The sequence below is a fragment of the Nannospalax galili genome, unplaced genomic scaffold (genome assembly GCF_000622305.1).
Source record: "Nannospalax galili isolate Female #2095 unplaced genomic scaffold, S.galili_v1.0 scaffold1224, whole genome shotgun sequence".
Lineage (NCBI taxonomy): Eukaryota > Metazoa > Chordata > Mammalia > Rodentia > Spalacidae > Nannospalax > Nannospalax galili.
Genome location: NW_008351701.1, coordinates 359,787 through 376,632, shown reverse-complemented (window position 1 = coordinate 376,632; position 16,846 = coordinate 359,787). Strand labels below are relative to the sequence as shown.

The 16,846-nt window shown below is 45.5% G+C and overlaps 1 protein-coding gene and 1 pseudogene across 1 annotated transcript in view; one reads left to right on the top strand and one right to left on the bottom strand.

Annotated features, from left to right (window-relative positions):
• Positions 1-1,863, top strand: part of Racgap1 (Rac GTPase activating protein 1) — a 36,338-nt gene extending 34,475 nt beyond the window's left edge. Inside the window, 2 exon segments of the mRNA XM_029553881.1 lie at positions 460-565; positions 1,107-1,863. Coding sequence (XP_029409741.1) covers positions 460-565; positions 1,107-1,182 — 182 coding nt within the window. The 3' untranslated portion in view covers positions 1,183-1,863.
• A 12,533-nt stretch (positions 1,864-14,396) lies between these two features.
• On the bottom strand, positions 14,397-15,150 carry LOC115066901 (annotated as a pseudogene).
• Positions 15,151-16,846: the final 1,696 nt, after the last annotated feature.

Sequence of the window (16,846 nt, the reverse complement as noted above, 5' to 3'; positions counted from 1 at the left end):
GCCTTACACACTTTGTAGATCAGAGGATAACTTAAGGAAATTGGTTCTCTCCTTCTGTCATGAGTCCCAAGGATCAAATTTCGTAGAAGATATTTGCCATTTATGTTGCCAGGAGTAGAATGTTTTATTCCAACCTCACTGGCATATGAAAAGTTTTTTTTGTGGTAGCATATTATTTCTTTTAGTATACATAAAAACCAGATGTTCAAATGTTAGGTGTATGGAGTTTGGAGCTTGAGAATGGTCTAAATCAGGAAGTGAATGCCAACTCTTCATTTCATAGTTGCTTGCATAGTTGAAAAGATATAGTAGTGTGTTACAGATGATGATAAAAATGACCGGTGGGTCTTTGCTAGCTGTCTAACCTTCAGAAGGTGTCTGCTTAAAACTGACCGTCTTCAGTTGGTCTTTCTTTTCCCCCTCAATTCTCTCACAGTTATGTTTGAATTTTGTTTGAAGTGAGCTTACTGGGGCCGGTGACCACTCCTGAATTCCAGCTTGTCAAGACTCCTTTATCAAGCTCCCTATCACAGAGATTCTATAATCTCTCCAAAAATACTCCCAGGTATGCAGAATTGGCCTTTTTAAAAATTATTATTTAAAAAAAATTTTTTTTGATTTATATTTTATGTGCATGAGTGTGTTGCCTGCATGTATATAAGTATACCTGTGTCAGACAATGCCCTCAGAGGACAGAAGAGGGCATCAGATCCCCAGGAACTGGAGTTGTAGACAGTTGTTAGCCACAATGTAGGTGCTGGGATTTGAACCCAGGTCCTCTGCAAAAGCAGCCAGTGCCGTTAACCACCGAGCCATCTCTCCAGCCCCCAAACTATTACTATTTTTTTTTAATTATGTTTGTTTGGTGTGTGTGTGTGTGTGTGTGTGTCCATGTGTCCGTCCCCGCCCTCACACACCACAGCAGGCATGGAGGAGGTGAGAGCACACCTTGTGGGAATTGACTGTCTCCTTCCACCATGAGGGTTGCAGGGTTGGGACTCAGGTCTCGCCAGGTTATATACGAAGTGCCTTTACTCACTGAACCATCTCACGGCCCATAGACTACTTTTCTAATTTATTTTCTCAAATTTTTGTTTGTTTTTTAGGTTTGGGAGCAAAAGCAAGTCTGCCACCAACTTAAGTCAACACGGCAAGTTTTTTCCTACTCCATACCTCAAGTGAAGTCATGTTGCCTATCAGTAAGAGAGGGTGCACCTGCTTGCTCTGCTCTAACCACCTATATACATTACTACTTTTAGCATTTTCCATGCTTTAAATAAAGTTTAATTGTGTATGAGGGTTTTATTATATTTATTATGTATCTCCCTCTTACCTCTAATAACATAATGTTGGCGCCTTATACTAGTTGGGAGCCTTTAGATGGGAGAAGGGGATAATATGGAATTTGTTATGATTTTCGAGGGGAGGGGAATCTTTTTGGCTTAAAGCCAAGTACTACTCATGGAGTGACTTTCCTTTGGTGTCACTTAGACAATGACAGAAATTCTACCTCTTGGGTAAAGCCGAGTTGTCTTAGGACAAGAAGCAGAAGGGAGAGGGTAAGGAAAGGCAGGACAGATGCTACAGGATGGCTCCTTCTAAGAGCCTGATCCCTTCCTGCTTTATGAATTGAGCTCCGCATGGCCAGCATGAAGAGGGATGGATGGAAGACAGCACTGGTGGTTCAAGTATGCTTAGCTTTCATTTGGATTGGTTAGGTCTTAGTATAAAGTACCACAATCCTATGATTTCCATGCCTTGTATCTGTCTCTAATAGGCCTCTGGCTGGACTAGGGAGTTGATTATGGTCAAAGCCAGTTCTTCTAAAGTTGAGTTCATTCTAGTGACAGGCCGTCTTTTCCTTTGTCCTCTGGCTCTAATAGGCCTCTGGCTGGACTAGGGAGTTGATTATGGTCAAAGCCAGTTTGTTCTTCTAAAGTTTTCATTCTAGTGACTGGCCCTCTTTTCCTTTGTCCAGGAGAGCCTATTGTAAAGGTCAGTTTGCTGTCTGTTTGACATCTCAGCTAACAATTAAGATTGTCAATATTTTCATGTGGCAAGAAAAGCCACAGTTGTTTTCTGTCTTTGCACTTTGGATGCTGAAATTTTCCAGTGGAACATAGCTTTGTGTAGATGGATGTTAGCTTTTTTTATTTAGAATGATTCCCAATGTCTAAATGGTTTCCTTCAGTAGAATGTTTTCTAACTCATATTGACCCTTATCTGTAAGACACATATTTGGAATATTATGTAAAAGAAAATAAATAGCTTTTTCAAAATGAATGTGAGTTTGGTTTTCTTATCCTGGACAGTAACGTTAAGCACCTTTTGGAAAATATCTTCCTTTGAAGTGTTTTGACTCTATTGTTCATCTCTGTTTCCTGCCTTCTGCACCCACCTGAACCTCAATACCTACAGGAGTTTGTTTCTTCACTTTTTAGTCCATCTCCTTTTCTAAACTGAGAAGTGTTATCTTCTTGTTTGAAGAAAATATTTTAAACAGAAAACAAACTTTAAAACTAGTCTTTAGGGATCAAAATGGGGCAGATTTAAAGAAAAAAATTGCTGTTGGCTGGCTGCCTAGAACATCCTTCACCACTGGAAGTGACTTTGGAGTGAACTGGGATGATTAACTGAGGGCACCTGCACTTGGAACTCTGAAGCTGGTGAGCAGAATGTATCCGAGATTGAGCATAAACAGTTGCAGGCTTAATATGTAGCAGTGGAGAGAAGAGGCAACCTACTGGTTTTTTTCCCAGGAGGGGGCAGCTCTCACAGCAGGGCCCCTCTGCCTCAGCAAATTGACAGAGAGTGGGTCCCATCTCTCCAGCCCCCTTCACACATGTGCCTGCTAAGATTTTGTTTTTAACTTTGTCCTAGATGCTACCTCTTCTGTCTTTGCAAGCTTCAAATTGGCCTGGCTCCATATTTGCTATTGTGAAGCATCTCTCCAAGGTACACTTGAAGTCACTAATGTAGAGAAAGTAAATGGATTGCATAACATTAGTGAAGGCAAGGCTACCCTGTGCACGAATTGACAGCCCATTAATGGAAAAGGAAGTGGTCCTGTGTGTCAAGTGTTGGCAGCCAGTTGCTCAGATTTTGGGCTGAGCCAAGAGACCTTAGCCATGACAATAATCCTGATATTAGCAAAGGGAAATATGTACCACTTTCAGCTTTAACAGTACTTGGTGTGCAACAGCTTGACTGTCAAGGGCTTTTTAATTAAAGGGACCCAGTCTTTGGAGCGGCTGGCCTCTCTTGCTCTTAACCCTTTCTGATGTCTCCACTCAACACACACACACACTTCTTTTTGAGACCACTTCTCTCTTGTGCTCACTCTCTGGCACTCATTCTGTGGCCCAGGCTGGCCTTAAATTGCTTCACCTTTGATGCAATTTAACTAAATGCTAAAAAATGGGAATTTTTGTTATTTGGAGACAGGGTCTTGCTATATGCCATGAAGCTTGTGAAGCTTGCTGTAGAACAGGCTTTTCTTGAACTCGTGGCTTTCCTGCTGCTTCAGCCTTCCAGGTTCTGAGAGTGTAGGCAGGTGCCACCATCCCTAGCACAATGGGAATTTTAAATCTTAAATCTCTGGGGCTGGAGAAATGGCTCAGTGGTTAGGAACACTGGTTGTTCTTGCAGAAGACCCCGATTCGAATCCCAGCACCCACATGGCAGCTAACAACTGTCCGTAACTCCAGTCCCAGGAGATCTGACAGCCTCTTCTGTCCCGTGGGCATTGACAACACGGGTGCACTTACCTACATGCAGGCAATACATGCGCATATACACACAAAAATATATTTTTTAAAAAACTAAAAAAAATCTTAAATCCCTTCCGTTTCTGTAAGACTCCCAAGTAAGTGTTTATTTAACTGGGAAAATATTACCTGATTTGATTCAATAGCAGCAATTTGTGTTTAATAATTTTCCTCTCTTTTTTTTTTTTTTTTTTTTGAGACAGGGTCTCTCTGTAGCCTCAGCTGGTCCAGAACTCATTATATAGACCAGGCTGGCCTTGTTTTGCCTGCCTCTGCCTCCTGAGTGCTGGGATTAAATTAAGATGTGCAGCACCAACACCTGGCAAATTTCTCCTTCTTTAAGACAAGGCTACATAGTGAGACCCTGAGTAAAAAACAATTTTTTAAAAAGTGAATTTGTTGGCTGGGTGTGGTGGCGCATGCCTTTAATCCCAACACTCAGGAGGCAGAGGCAGGTGGATCTCTGAGTTTGAGGCCAGCCTGGTTTCCATAGCTAATCCAGGCCAGCTGGGGCTACAGGGAAACCCTGTCTCAAAAAGACCCAAAAAAAAAGTGAATTTGTTGCTTATAGAAATGGGAAACATCTGTGTTTCATTACAAGATATTAGGGTGTGCAGTTGATTTATTAGAGAAGAATGTAATTTTTGGCTGTGAACTAAAAATGTGTCAGTATAAGGGGTCCTTCATGCTTAAATTATTGGGGAACCCCAAATGACAGGCAAGGAGCTTAAAGACCTGCTCTTTTTTCTTTTGTGGTTGTAGGACCTATTTGTCCATGTCAAGCTTCAAACAGATGAAGATACAGAAGCCTTTCTTCTCAGATAGGTTCCACGGCACTCCAGTGGTGCCTGAAACTACAGATAATAAATACTAAATGCCACACATAGATGTACATGTGTGTGTATCCCACATTTTTTTCCTGTATGTATGCACCTATGCTCAATTTTATAAGTTATGCACGCAAGAAGTTAACAATAAAGCCAGGCATGGTGGCACACACCTTTAATCCCAGAACCTGGGAGGCAGAGGCAGGGCCAGCTGGGGCTATAGGGAGATGCTGTCTCCAAAAAAAAAAAAAGACAATGATAATTATTGCATTCTTTTTTTTTTTTTTGATAATTATTACATTTTAAAGGAAAAGTTATGTGACTGTTGGGTGTGGTGACTCATGCAAATGATCTCAGCACTTAGCAGGTAAGGAGGTAGAAGGATCAGGAACTCAGTGTTTTCTCGGCTACAGTGAGTTTGAGGCCAGCCTGGGTTATAGGAAACCTTGTCCAAAAACAACAAACAACAACAAAAAAAGTTAGGAATGCAGTGTTTCCAAATTTTTGCTTTTGCGAGTATGGGGTTCTGAATACTGCTGGCGACCTGCAGCATTGCCATGCACCGGAGCTCATCGTCCACATTTTGCACTCGGCCGTCTTCTCTATACTTTATTGGGATAGGTTGTACTGGATATCTTTCTTTTTTTAATATTTGTTTTTTATTTTATGTGTATGCGTGCACTGCCTGCATGTAGGCAAGTGTATGTCATGTAGTGCCCACAGAGGACAGAAGAGGCTGTCGGATCCCCTGGAACTGGAGTTACAGACAGTTGTTAGCTGCCATGTGGGTGCTGAGAACCAAACACAGGTCCTCTGCAAGAGCCATCTCTCCAGCCTCTTTTTTTAGGTTTTAAGACAAGGTCTTGCTTTGTAGCCCAGACTAGCCTCAAGCTTCTGAATCTCCTTGTGCCTCAGCCTCCCAAATGCTGGAATTACAGGCATGTGTTACCACACCCAGCTCTGCTGGCAAGTTTCTCATCAGGCACAGCCTGTGCAATAATTCTTAGACTTGTCAGTTCAAACCTGTTTCAGGACCTGAATTCCGTAAGGAAATGGCCTGGTGACACTGGTTCAGGGTCCCTTACTGAGATCTTCCTGTACCCTGTGCTGTCTGGTACAACTCATTGCTGTCAGGTGAATGTTTTCTGCGTGTGAGTTCCACCCATAAATTGAATGCCTTCGCCATCTTTTTTTTTTTTTTAATTAATTTTGTGTGTGCATGAGTTTTGCATGCATGTAAGTGTACCATTTGCATACAATGCCTACAGAGGTCAAAAGAGGGCATTGAACCCCCTGAAACTGGAGTTAAAGATGGTTATTAGCTGCCGGGAACCCAACCTGGGTCCCCTGCTCTTAACCGCTGAGCAGTTTTTTAAATTTTATGTTCTTTTTAATGATGTCTAGTACGTGTGTGTCTGTACTTAGATTTTTTTCAAGTTTATTTTTACTTTATGTGTAGGAGTGTTTTGCCTGTATGTAAGTGCACCATGTGTGTGCAGAATCCATGGAAGCCAGAGGAGGGCATGAGCTGCCCTGGAACTGGAGGTTGTTAGCCACCATGTGGGTGCTAGGAACTGAACCCCAGTCATCTGCAAGGGCAGCAAGTGGGCAGCAAGTGTTCTTAGCCACTGAGCCATCTCTCCACCCTGCTTTTCGTCTTTACTCTTTCACAGATAATTTTAGCACACAATCGTTTTTTCTTTCTTTTGAAATAAGGGTCTCACTATGTAGCCATGGCTGCCCTGTAACTTGTGTAAACCAGGCCTCAAACTCACAGAGCTCTGCTTGCTTCTGCCTCCCAAGTGTTGCCACCAATTGCTTTCTTTAAAAAAAATAAAATTCCCATACCAGGGGCTGGAGAGATTGCTCAGTGGTTAAGAGCACTGGCAGCTCTTGCAGAGGACTCGAGTTCGAGTCCCAGCACCCACATGGCAGCTATGCACTGTCCTTAACTCCAGTTCTAAGGGAATCCAACGCCCTCTTCTGATCTCTGTGGCATTGCATGACATGGGTGCACTCACATACATGCAGGCAATACCCTCATACACATAAAATATGTGTATGAGTCTATTGCCTATATTGTGTCAGTGTATCAGTGTCATGCAATGCAGGCAGAGGTCAGAAGAGGGCATTGGATCCCTGGACCTGGATTTACAGTCGGTTGTTAGCCGCCATGTAAGTACTAGGAATTGAACCTGGGTCCTCTGCAAGAGCAGCCAGTGCTCTTAACTGCTGAGCCAACTCTCCAGCTCCCACCAATAGCTTTCTTTTTTTTAAAAATATTATGTGTGTGTATTGCCTGCATGTAGGTAAGTGCACCCGTGTCATGCAATTCCCGCAGAGGACAGAAGAGGCTATCGGATCCCCTGGAACTGGAGTTACAGACAGTTGTTAGCTGCCATGTGGGTGCTGGGATTTGAACCGGGGTCTTCTGCAAGAACGGTGTTCTTAACCGCCGAGCTATCTCTCCAGCCCCCCAGTTGCTTTCTTAAATCAATAACTTTCACCATTTTTTACTTAAACACTTTATGGTTTCTCTGGTATATCCAAATTGCAGTATTTTTGTGCTTTGAGGTTGTTACTAAGTAAAATAAGGGTTGCTTATGATGGATGATAGTCAATCTGATAGCTAAGTGGTAAACAGGCAGATGTTCTATATATTGTGAATATACTGGGCAAAGCAGTGGTTTGTGTCCTAGAGACAAATGCAGAATGGCACAGATGTCCTTATGCCTACTCAGAATGATACCCAATTTAAAACTTAGGTTGAATTATTTGTGGGATTTTTTTCCATTTGGTGTTTTGGAGTCATGGTTGACTGGGCAATTTGAACTGCAGCCAGTGGAACCCTGACGGGAACACCACAGTAGCTGTGTACATGTATATAGCCACATGCTAATTTCATGTATTCCCTGTGGGGACGCATTGGGGACGTGCTGCTCTGCCTGCTTGTTTCCTGCTCGTTGGTTTTCTTAGTCCTTCAATCTTTTTTCTAGGGCTCTCAATATAAACAGAAAGACCTATTGTCGAAGTCCAGGTTTAAGAAGTGAGCATGACACAGAGCTGAGTGTTCTAGTCAGTACAACTCACATAGGTTCTCAGTCAACGCACTTTAATGTGGTTTTGGTGATAACTCGGGTTTAGCCATTAATGTGGAAAAAACGTAAGCATGTAGAGTTGGAGCCTATTAGCACTGTGTTTTAGTGTACACAGGGTTTGGAGAATGACCACTTAACCTAAGAACTTAGTAATTTAAAAAAATATATGCTTCCTGTAGTTGATATATTTTGTAAATAAGTGAAGGCGCCAGGCCAGGAGCTGCTTAGCTTATGTAATTTATTAGACCTTGATTCTCAGAGTTATATTTGTTGATAGTTTCTATTCATGGTCAGGTGGAGGACAGCTGACCAGGAATAACCTTGTAGTATGTGAGGTCTTTGACCTCTGCAGTCACGTGGAGTGGGAGAGGAGGCCACTTTGGGAGACTCACAGTTGGAAGTAGGACTATTGAGGGAATTTTTTTGGTTTGGTTTTGTTTGTTTTTGAGATGGGTCTCAAGTAGCCCAGGCTGGTCTCAAACTTGCTATGTAACTGATGATGACCTTGAACTTCTGATTCTCCTGCCTTCACTTCCAGAGTACCAGGATTACAGGTGTGCACTACCACAATTGGTTTATGTGGTCCTGGGAATCAAACCCGGGGCTTCAAGCAGCATGACAGGAAGGCATTCTACCAATTGACCTACATCCCCAGCCTTCCTCTGTCATTTGAAAAAACCCTGACTCTCCATAAAAATCTCTTGGAGGTTTAACAGTGACTTACATCAGAGTGCTCTCGCCTACTTGAGCTCTCTGTACCCTGTGAGGGCAACAGGATGGGGGCTATGTCCCAGCTGCCAGGTGATTTGGTTACCTGGGGTTAGAACCTGAGAATTCCAGCTCTTAGCCTACAGGTCAGTCATGGTACATGCTATTTCACACTTCGTAGGCATTGTGAGCCCTGTTATTACTATATAACACCTAGTAATTATGTGGCCTTTACTTAGGCCCAACTTTATTTGTATCTCATGCAAGGAAGGATTTTGTTCCTCAAATATTAAATGAGGAACACAAGTTGGGCTGGTGGCATAGGCTTGTAATTCTCAAATCTAAGGAGGCTGAGGCAATATCAAGCCTACCTGAGCTAGAGTGAGTTCAGGGCCAGCCTGGGCAGCTTAGTGAGACCCTATCTGAAAATAAAAAATTTAAAAACAAGGGGCTGGAGTGATGGCTCAGCGGTTAAGAGCACTTGACTATTCTTACAGAGGACCAGGGTTTGATTCCCAGCACCCACATGGCAGCTAAAAACTGTCCGTAACTCCGGCTCCAGGGGATCCGACACCTTCTGACCTCTGCGGGCACTGCATGACACAGTTGCACTTACACACATACAGGCAATACACTCATACACATAAAAAATAATAAAAAATGTAAAAACAGGGCTGAGGATATTACTTAGTGATAGAGTGCCTGCCTAGCATGTGTGAGGCTCCAGTGGTTCAATCCCCAGTACTGTCAAAAAACAACCTAGAAAGAAGTGGTCGGTGTTCATTTTTATTTCAGAATTCTCGTTGTAAGAATGTTTTTGAGACAAGAGTCAAAAGGATTCTCTCACCACAGCTTCCTGTGTGCTGGGATTACAGGTACATGCTACCATGCCCAGCTTTGTAAGTCATACCAACCAACTCGGCCAAGATTCCCTTGATGACTGTGTGGATATAGTTCTGCATTCCCAAAAAATGACCCAGAAAGGGCAGGGCAGCCCATGCTGCTAAGGAGAGAATTTGGGACAGACTTCCAAGTGCTTGGGGAGTTGTATGGCAGTGTAGAGGCCCTGAACTTGGTGATCCTGGTCTATTTTCTGTGTGGAGAAAGAGAAAGCTGATAGAGGCCCTTCAGGTGGCTCCAGGTAGCAGACTGTTCTCAGGCCACTCGTGTGTGGCCTCTGTGCTGTGAAGCTCAAAGCCAAGGGCAGATGAGCCTGAGCCAAGCTATCAGCCCGCTTCTAGGAAGGTGTCGGCGGATTAGCTCTCTGGCTTCCCCCGAGTGGCATTAGCTCTCCCTCCGTCTCATGTTTACCATCTGGCTTTCAGTAAGAAGACTTCGAGTGATCTCTCTTCAGCAGCCTGCCCTGTGCCAGGGCTTTCAGAGGATGGTTCAGCTTTCTCCTCACCTGTGGGGCCCAGGGCTCTCCACAAAGAACTAATCTGTTGTATCCACATGTATGCATACCTGGATCAGAAGAATTCTTCAGCTCTCAGAGGAGAAAATGAGTCTGTGGTTAATGGCCCAAAGTCTTTGTTGTCAAAACGAACAAGTGGCTCCATCCTTAGGTGAGTTGTTCCTACCACAGAGAAAGCTCTCTACCTGTGAGATGACACTGTCCAGATTGTAGTAGCTGCAGAGATGCAAAGGGGCTGAGATTCTTCTTCCTTGTCAGAAAGCAAATCCTGGGGGTGGAGGTGCTTCCGTGACCCACCTCCTTTCCTCTCAGGGAGCAGGCCACTCTCTCCTCCCGGGTTAATGTAGGTTGACTGGGGCTAAACACTCCTGGACAGCATCCAGCCCCTCAGTAGAGCAGCCACACTGGAGATACAGCTGCTGGCATTAAAGGGCTAAGCCCTTTCCAGCTGCTTGGCTTTAATGTCGCAGCTTAAGGGAGCTGTCTTAGCCCTGTTAGGAGAAAATGACTAATCTCGGCATCTTCTCATGACACTGCTTGGAGGCTCTGGGATGATAACCTGGTGGGTGGGAAGTGGTTGGATAATAGTGTTAGAGTGCCAAGCTATTATCTTCTCAAAATTGTGGTCCCAGGAATGCCGGAGCTGGGTGGTGCCAAGTGACAGCACTGTGATACTGGAGATCCTGGTCATGGCAGCCCCACAGCCCCAGCCCCCTGACTGCATCTGGCCAATCTTATGGCATCCTAGTTCCTGGAAAACTGAGAGCACTTTGATGCTGACAGAAATGGGTATGTTGAAGCAAAAGAGCTGGCCTGATACCAAACAGTGAAAACCTTGAGGAGAAGATCAAGGAGTTCGTGCGGAATATGATGAGAACTCGATGGGAATTGAGAGGGTGGAATTGGTGCAGAGCCTGCCAACTGGAAACTTCCATCTGTAGTTTAGGCAGCATGCATTCCAGTGAGCTCCAGTGCTGACTTTATGGAGACTTGGCAGAAGTATGACAGGGCAGCTACAGGGAAACCAACCAGCTCAAGGGGTTTCTGCCAGGTTTGCTAAAGAAGGCCCAAGCTCCAGGAATCCACCCAAACGTCACTACTGTGCCTTCTAGACATGACACGGAAGCTGCACCCATGAGATCTCAACAAGACACATAATGACACTAGTCAGTTGACATGCCCATGTGGATGAGGGAGATGTCATGAGGCCCTATCTCTATGAAGAGCTGTAGGCAATCAATGGCTGCTGAAGAGATGGCTTAGCAGTGCCCTGGTCGCTCTTGCAGAGGACATGTGCTCGATTCCCAGCTCCCACATGGCAGCTAACAATTGCCTATAATCCAGTTTCAGGGGATCTGATGCCCTCTTCTGACCTCTGAGGGCATTGCACAATACAGGTGGCCTTACATGCATGCAGGTATAACATTCATACACAAAAAATAAAACAAAAACAATAAAATATTTTAAAAAATCAATGGCTGCTGAAAGAAGAAGAATCAGGTTTCTCCTGGGGTGAGCTCCATGGCACATACCCAGTCCCAAGTGGTCATCCCTAGACACGTGTACACGTGAGCAACACTAAATGGACTCAGTGCATCTTCTACATGTGAGAGTGTATTTTATAAATGGATTATGTATATGTAACATCCAAGGAAGAAGAAACGGGGAGTGGGGGGACGTGGGAGGAGCTGGCGGAGGGCGGAGATGATGCAAATACAGTATTTACATATGAAGTTCTGAAAAAAGTGTTTTGGGTTTTTTTTTTTGTTTACTTGTTTTGCTTTGCTTTTGTTTGGTTTTATTTGGTTTGGTCTTTTTGAGACAGGTTCTTCCTGTAGCCCCAGCTGGCCTGGAACTCACTATATAGGCCAGGCTGGCCTCAAACTCACAGGAATCTGCCTGCCTCTGCCTCCGGAGTGCTAGGATTAAAGGCATGTGCCACCATGCCCAGTGACTTGGGACATCTTATAATCAATGGACTATTACAAGGTATTATTTGTTCTTTCATAGTAACTCATAAAATAGTGGCACATATTCTTACAATCGATGTTTTTTTGGTTGGACGTATTAGTTGTTCATGTGAGATGGTCTATTAGTTGGACCAAATATGCAGGCCAGGTAATCTGCTACCTTGCCATGGTCAAAGACATATTAAAACAGTTCCAGTGGAATAGTGTATGCTAAGACCCCGGACTCAATCACTAGTACCAACCAACAAACAAACCCAAGGGAGTTTCCCCAGGTCTAAATGGAGCTGCCATAGGAAAAGCAGAGAAACTAAGATTTTTAAAAAATATTATTTTTATTTTATGTGTATTCATGTATTTCCTGCATGTTACGTAAGTGCACCCGTGTGGTGCAATGCCCGCGGAGGTCAGAAGAGGCTGTCAGATCCCCTGGGACTGGAGTTACGGACAGTTGTTAGTTGCCATGTGGGTGCTGGGATTCGAACCTGGGTCTTCTGCAAGAACAACCAGTGTTTTTAACCACGGAGCCATCTCTCCAGCCCAGAGAAACTAACATTTTTACAGTCACTTAGCATAGAGAGGTGGACACACAATTTGTTATTAGGATCAAAATCTGCCCTTAGTTGTGACCCCCCTAGAGCCAGTGCATATCATCCCTGCATCAGGGAAGGGGAAATGCTGTTGGGGATCACTAATGCAGTGTAACCTCTGTGGTAAGGGTGCATTAACACAGAATAGTCTAGGGGGTAAGGTGTTTGTCTGAGCAGGGCATTGGGAGTGGCCCTTCTAATCCTTGTCCAGCTTGTTTACCAAGCTCAGAATATCCGAGGAAGGTCTTCCAGTAGCTCATGACTCAATACCTGTAATACCATCACTTGGGAGGCTGAGGCATTAAGATTGCTACAAATTTGAGGCCCACCTGGACTATATAGTTCCATGCCAGACCACAGCACAAAGTGAGACTCAAAAAAACAAGCCAGCTGTGGTGGCGCACGCCTTTAATCCCAGCAGTTTGGAGGCAGAGGCAGCCAGATCTCCGTGAGTTCGAGGGCAGCCTGGTCTACATAATTTCAGGCCAGCAAAACATAAAACATAAAACAAAAGCAAAAAAGGAGAAGGTTGTGATTGCAGAAACCAATGAAAGCATGAAGCCTCTCTCCTAGAACAGATAGTAAAGTCAGGGAACTGTTCCTGAAATAAGTAGACTAAAAATACTATTGTTTTTAAAAGGCCTTCCTGTTCAGGTAGTGACAGGTGCTCCAATAATTGTGAAGAAAGGTGCTTCAGTGTCAGGGCAGAAGTGGAAATGGAGCATGTGGGAGCTCAGAGAAGGCAGATCTAGAAGCCAAGAGCCTCAGAAGTCGTGACAAAGCTGGAATTCAGGAAGAAATCCAGCTAGGGAGTGACCAGGAGCCTATTCCCAGAAAGAGGGAGCACAGTTAGCCTGTGACTCAAGACTCAGGTGCCCCCTGACCACTGTCCTAGCCTCTTCTCTGACTCAGGGCTGGACCCTGGCTGGGCTGGACCCTGTTTCATTTGTCTGTGTGGTTGAGGTGAGGATTACTAGTCCCTGCTCCTGTCTCTGGCCTCCTCCCCCTCTGGCAATTGCTACCTCTTCATCTGCCTTAATCAGAGCTCACGAACATTGTTTTTCATTTCTCCTATTTCTGTCCAGTAACTGCAGCCTATTAATTACTGCCAGTGGACTCCTAGAACCCCCCATCACTAACCGTGCCTCGCCTCGGAAGCTTTGCAGATGTAAATGTGCCTCCGTATAGCTCTCCCTGAGAAGTGATTGCAGATCTCGGCTATGCTGACCCCCTGCCACAGCTGCCCAGAGTGGCCACAGCGTGGCTATATGCTTCATCTTGATTAGCTCTTACCTTCCTCCCTGTCTCTCTCTGACATTGCCGCAGCCTGGCCCTGAGCTCTAAGATAACAAATCTCTTGTGATCAAGCTCTTTTCTCTTTGGCCCGGTTCTGTAGTGCTGTTCTGGGTCATGGAGGAGAGTGTATGGAAACAGTGTTCTGGGTGATCCTTTCTCCTAACCCAGAGGAGTCTCCATCACAATCCCTACCAACCTAGACAGGTTGGCCCTTGTCTGTACCACTTGGGAGACTCTGGGAGGATCAGGAGCTAACAGTCAGTTGGGCTCCATAGCAAGTCCCTGCCTCAAAACAAACAAACAAACAAACCACCCTGAACAATTTGTGGGTCATCATTTGACATCATTATGGATGACAGTCATCCTGGTCCATCTTAGTGTTCTCTCTCTCTCTCTCTCTCTCTCTCTCTCTCTTTTGACTGGTACTATCACTTTCACTTTATTAACTATTCAATTCTGTACAGTTTGATGTATTTTATTTTAAAATAAAGATGTCGAAAAAACCTCCACCATAAGAGAAGTTAAATTGCAAAGTAAGAAGCAGCATTCACATCAGATAAATAAGATCACATCTCCTAAACAGAAAACACCCCCAGAAATTTCAAAACCCTGCAGACAAAGGCCGTTTGAAGGAATGGGCTTTAGCGGGGCTGGGCTATTTGCAAAGGAGGGCTTAAAGAAGTCACCTCCAAGAACAGCTGTGTCAGTGCCTGCCTCTGTGGATGCAGGTCAGGCAGCCCCAGCATCAAGCTGCTTGGGTTTCTTCTGAAGTCCCAAGCTGACTTCAACCCCAGTTGATGTGGGTCTGGAAGCAGGGCGCATCTGCAGCCAACTGCAGGCCATCGTGAAAGCTGGCTCTGGCCTACCACAGACGGAAGGATTCTAAACCAGCTTGGGCCTGTGGGTCTGTAGATCTGTGGGGCTGCAGAAGATTAGCTCTAGGGTCCTGGTGGGGTTCTGGTGCTCTCACAGAGTTGAGTCACAGGACCTCACCTCCCTGGAGTTTAGATGTCAGCTTTGGTCACTCTGAATATTTGGAGTCCGTCCTGAGTCTTGCTGGCACACATGCAGGCCTGGGGCTCTATGGGAGGCATACTGCAGGGGCTGTACTGACTTGACACAGTCAGCCTTCAAAAGTGAGAGCCAACCCTCCTCCCACTGGGTGTTCAGTACTGCCCACTTCCCCTCCAGTTCCTCCAGGTCACCAAAGAGCCGCAGGAACAGCACATCCAGCTCAACCGCACCCCATGCTCTTGGTGTTTTGGGGGGTTGGGGGCGGGTGCAGCTGAGACAAGATGTCAGTAGCTCAGCTTGGCCTCCGTCTCCAGAGCACTGGGACTACAGGTGTGCAGCACCATAACCTGCTCCTGTTGTTTACTTTCACATGAAGCCCCAAATCCTCAAAGGCCCGCTTCTCAGTTAGCTACTGCCCTTCGGCTTCCTTCGGCCCTGAACTTCTCCAGGCCAGCTTTCCTAGCTTCATCACGCCAATGCTTCAATTCTTTGCTCTGAGGAGTCCGTTATTTCTCGTGTTTGATGTTCTACATCTCTTTCCTTGGGAGTCCACCCCCACTTCCTGAAACACAGACAATCACACAATTCCGTAGCTAAGCCCAGGCATGGGAAGGAGGCAGCACCTTCTTTAGCAACAGCCCTGGCCTTACCAGGAACCACAGGGAAAGCAGTCTTGCTCGCCTGAGTGAAATGGAATCTACTGTGGTGGTGATGGTAATTAAGTGATGAGCTCTGACTATGTGTCAAATATGGTAAGAACACTTCTCACATAATTCTGCCAGCAGTCTTTTAACTGCTGTATTTTTTCAAATACAGGGACGTGAGCTCAGGATCCTTAATTAACATGCTGAAAAACCTCAGGCCTAGGCTGGGCATGGTGGCTCTGGCCTTCAATCCCAGCACTCAGGAGGTAGAGGCAGGTGGATCTCTGTGAGTGTCTATATAGTGGGTTCCAGCCAGGGCTACAGTTCCAGGCCAGCTGAGGCCTGTCTCAAAAAAAAAAAAAAAAAAAAAAAAAAAAAAAAAAAAAAAGGCTCAGGCCTATAAACCCTTGGAAGCAGGAGGTTTGCCTCAAGTTGGAAGCCAGCTTGGCCTACAAAGTGAGAACCTGTTTCAAAAAATAAACAATCAAACAACCCTTCTGAGCTTCCTGCCCCTACCTCCTAAGTGCTGGGATTATAGGCATAAGCTACCATGCCTAATAATATGCGGAGCTAGGTATAAAACCCAGGGCTTCCTGCTTGCTAGGCAAGGACTCTACCAACTGAGCTACATCTCCAGTTCTGTCTTTAATCATAGTGCAAAGGGATTTTTCTTAGAAAGCAAGTCTCTGGATTAGTGTGCTGTCCCTGTCCCCCAGTCCTGGGGGACCAAATGTGTCCCAGAGCCTGGCCCCTTCCTGGCCTTACCCGCACAGAATCATTCCAAGGAGGCCTGTCCTTGTTGCACCTGGAGAGAGCATGCTAAAGACCAGCAGTGGGGGGTGAGGGCTGAGGGGTGAGGGGGTGGGCAGAGGCCAGGGGCTTCCTGCCAGCCAATCGGAAGCAACTGCCTAGGCTCTGAGCTCATATCATCTGCTCCCACTAAGACAATCATCAACATAAAAGGCTAATTGTATTAATCACCAAGGCACCCATCCTGAGTCCCCCTCCCTTTTAGGAGAATTATGAATTGCCGTTGCAGATGGCTCCACTGATTGAAAGCAGTGCTCAGCGGGAAGAAGGGCCAGATCAGATTACACACCATTAATTAAAAACTTCCCCTGACAAATGGGAGGCAGGGAATGCACACCAAGAGCCTGCCAGGTTGGGTCCCTATCCTCCCCCAGACCCTCTGTCCCTACCCAGCCCCAGGGACCGAGGCAGAAAAGCCTGCTTCTCCAGCTGGAACTGCTGAGATCCGGAGTGCCAAAGGCCAGCGCTCCCCTCCTCTAAACAGATGGCCTGCTGTCCTATTAAAGGACTCTAGAGAAGGAGAGGCTAACCTTCAGTTACTTGTGTCCGTGTCTAACCTTCGATGCTCTTCAGCTTTAACCTAATTCCTCACTTCCCTGGAAGCCTGTCTCTTGCTCTAGTCCATCCTGACAGAAGGGCAGCTAAAGGACTAGCAGCCCCCAGCTCTCCCCTCAGGCCATCATCCTTGTTCTTCTGGGTTCCCAACTTCTG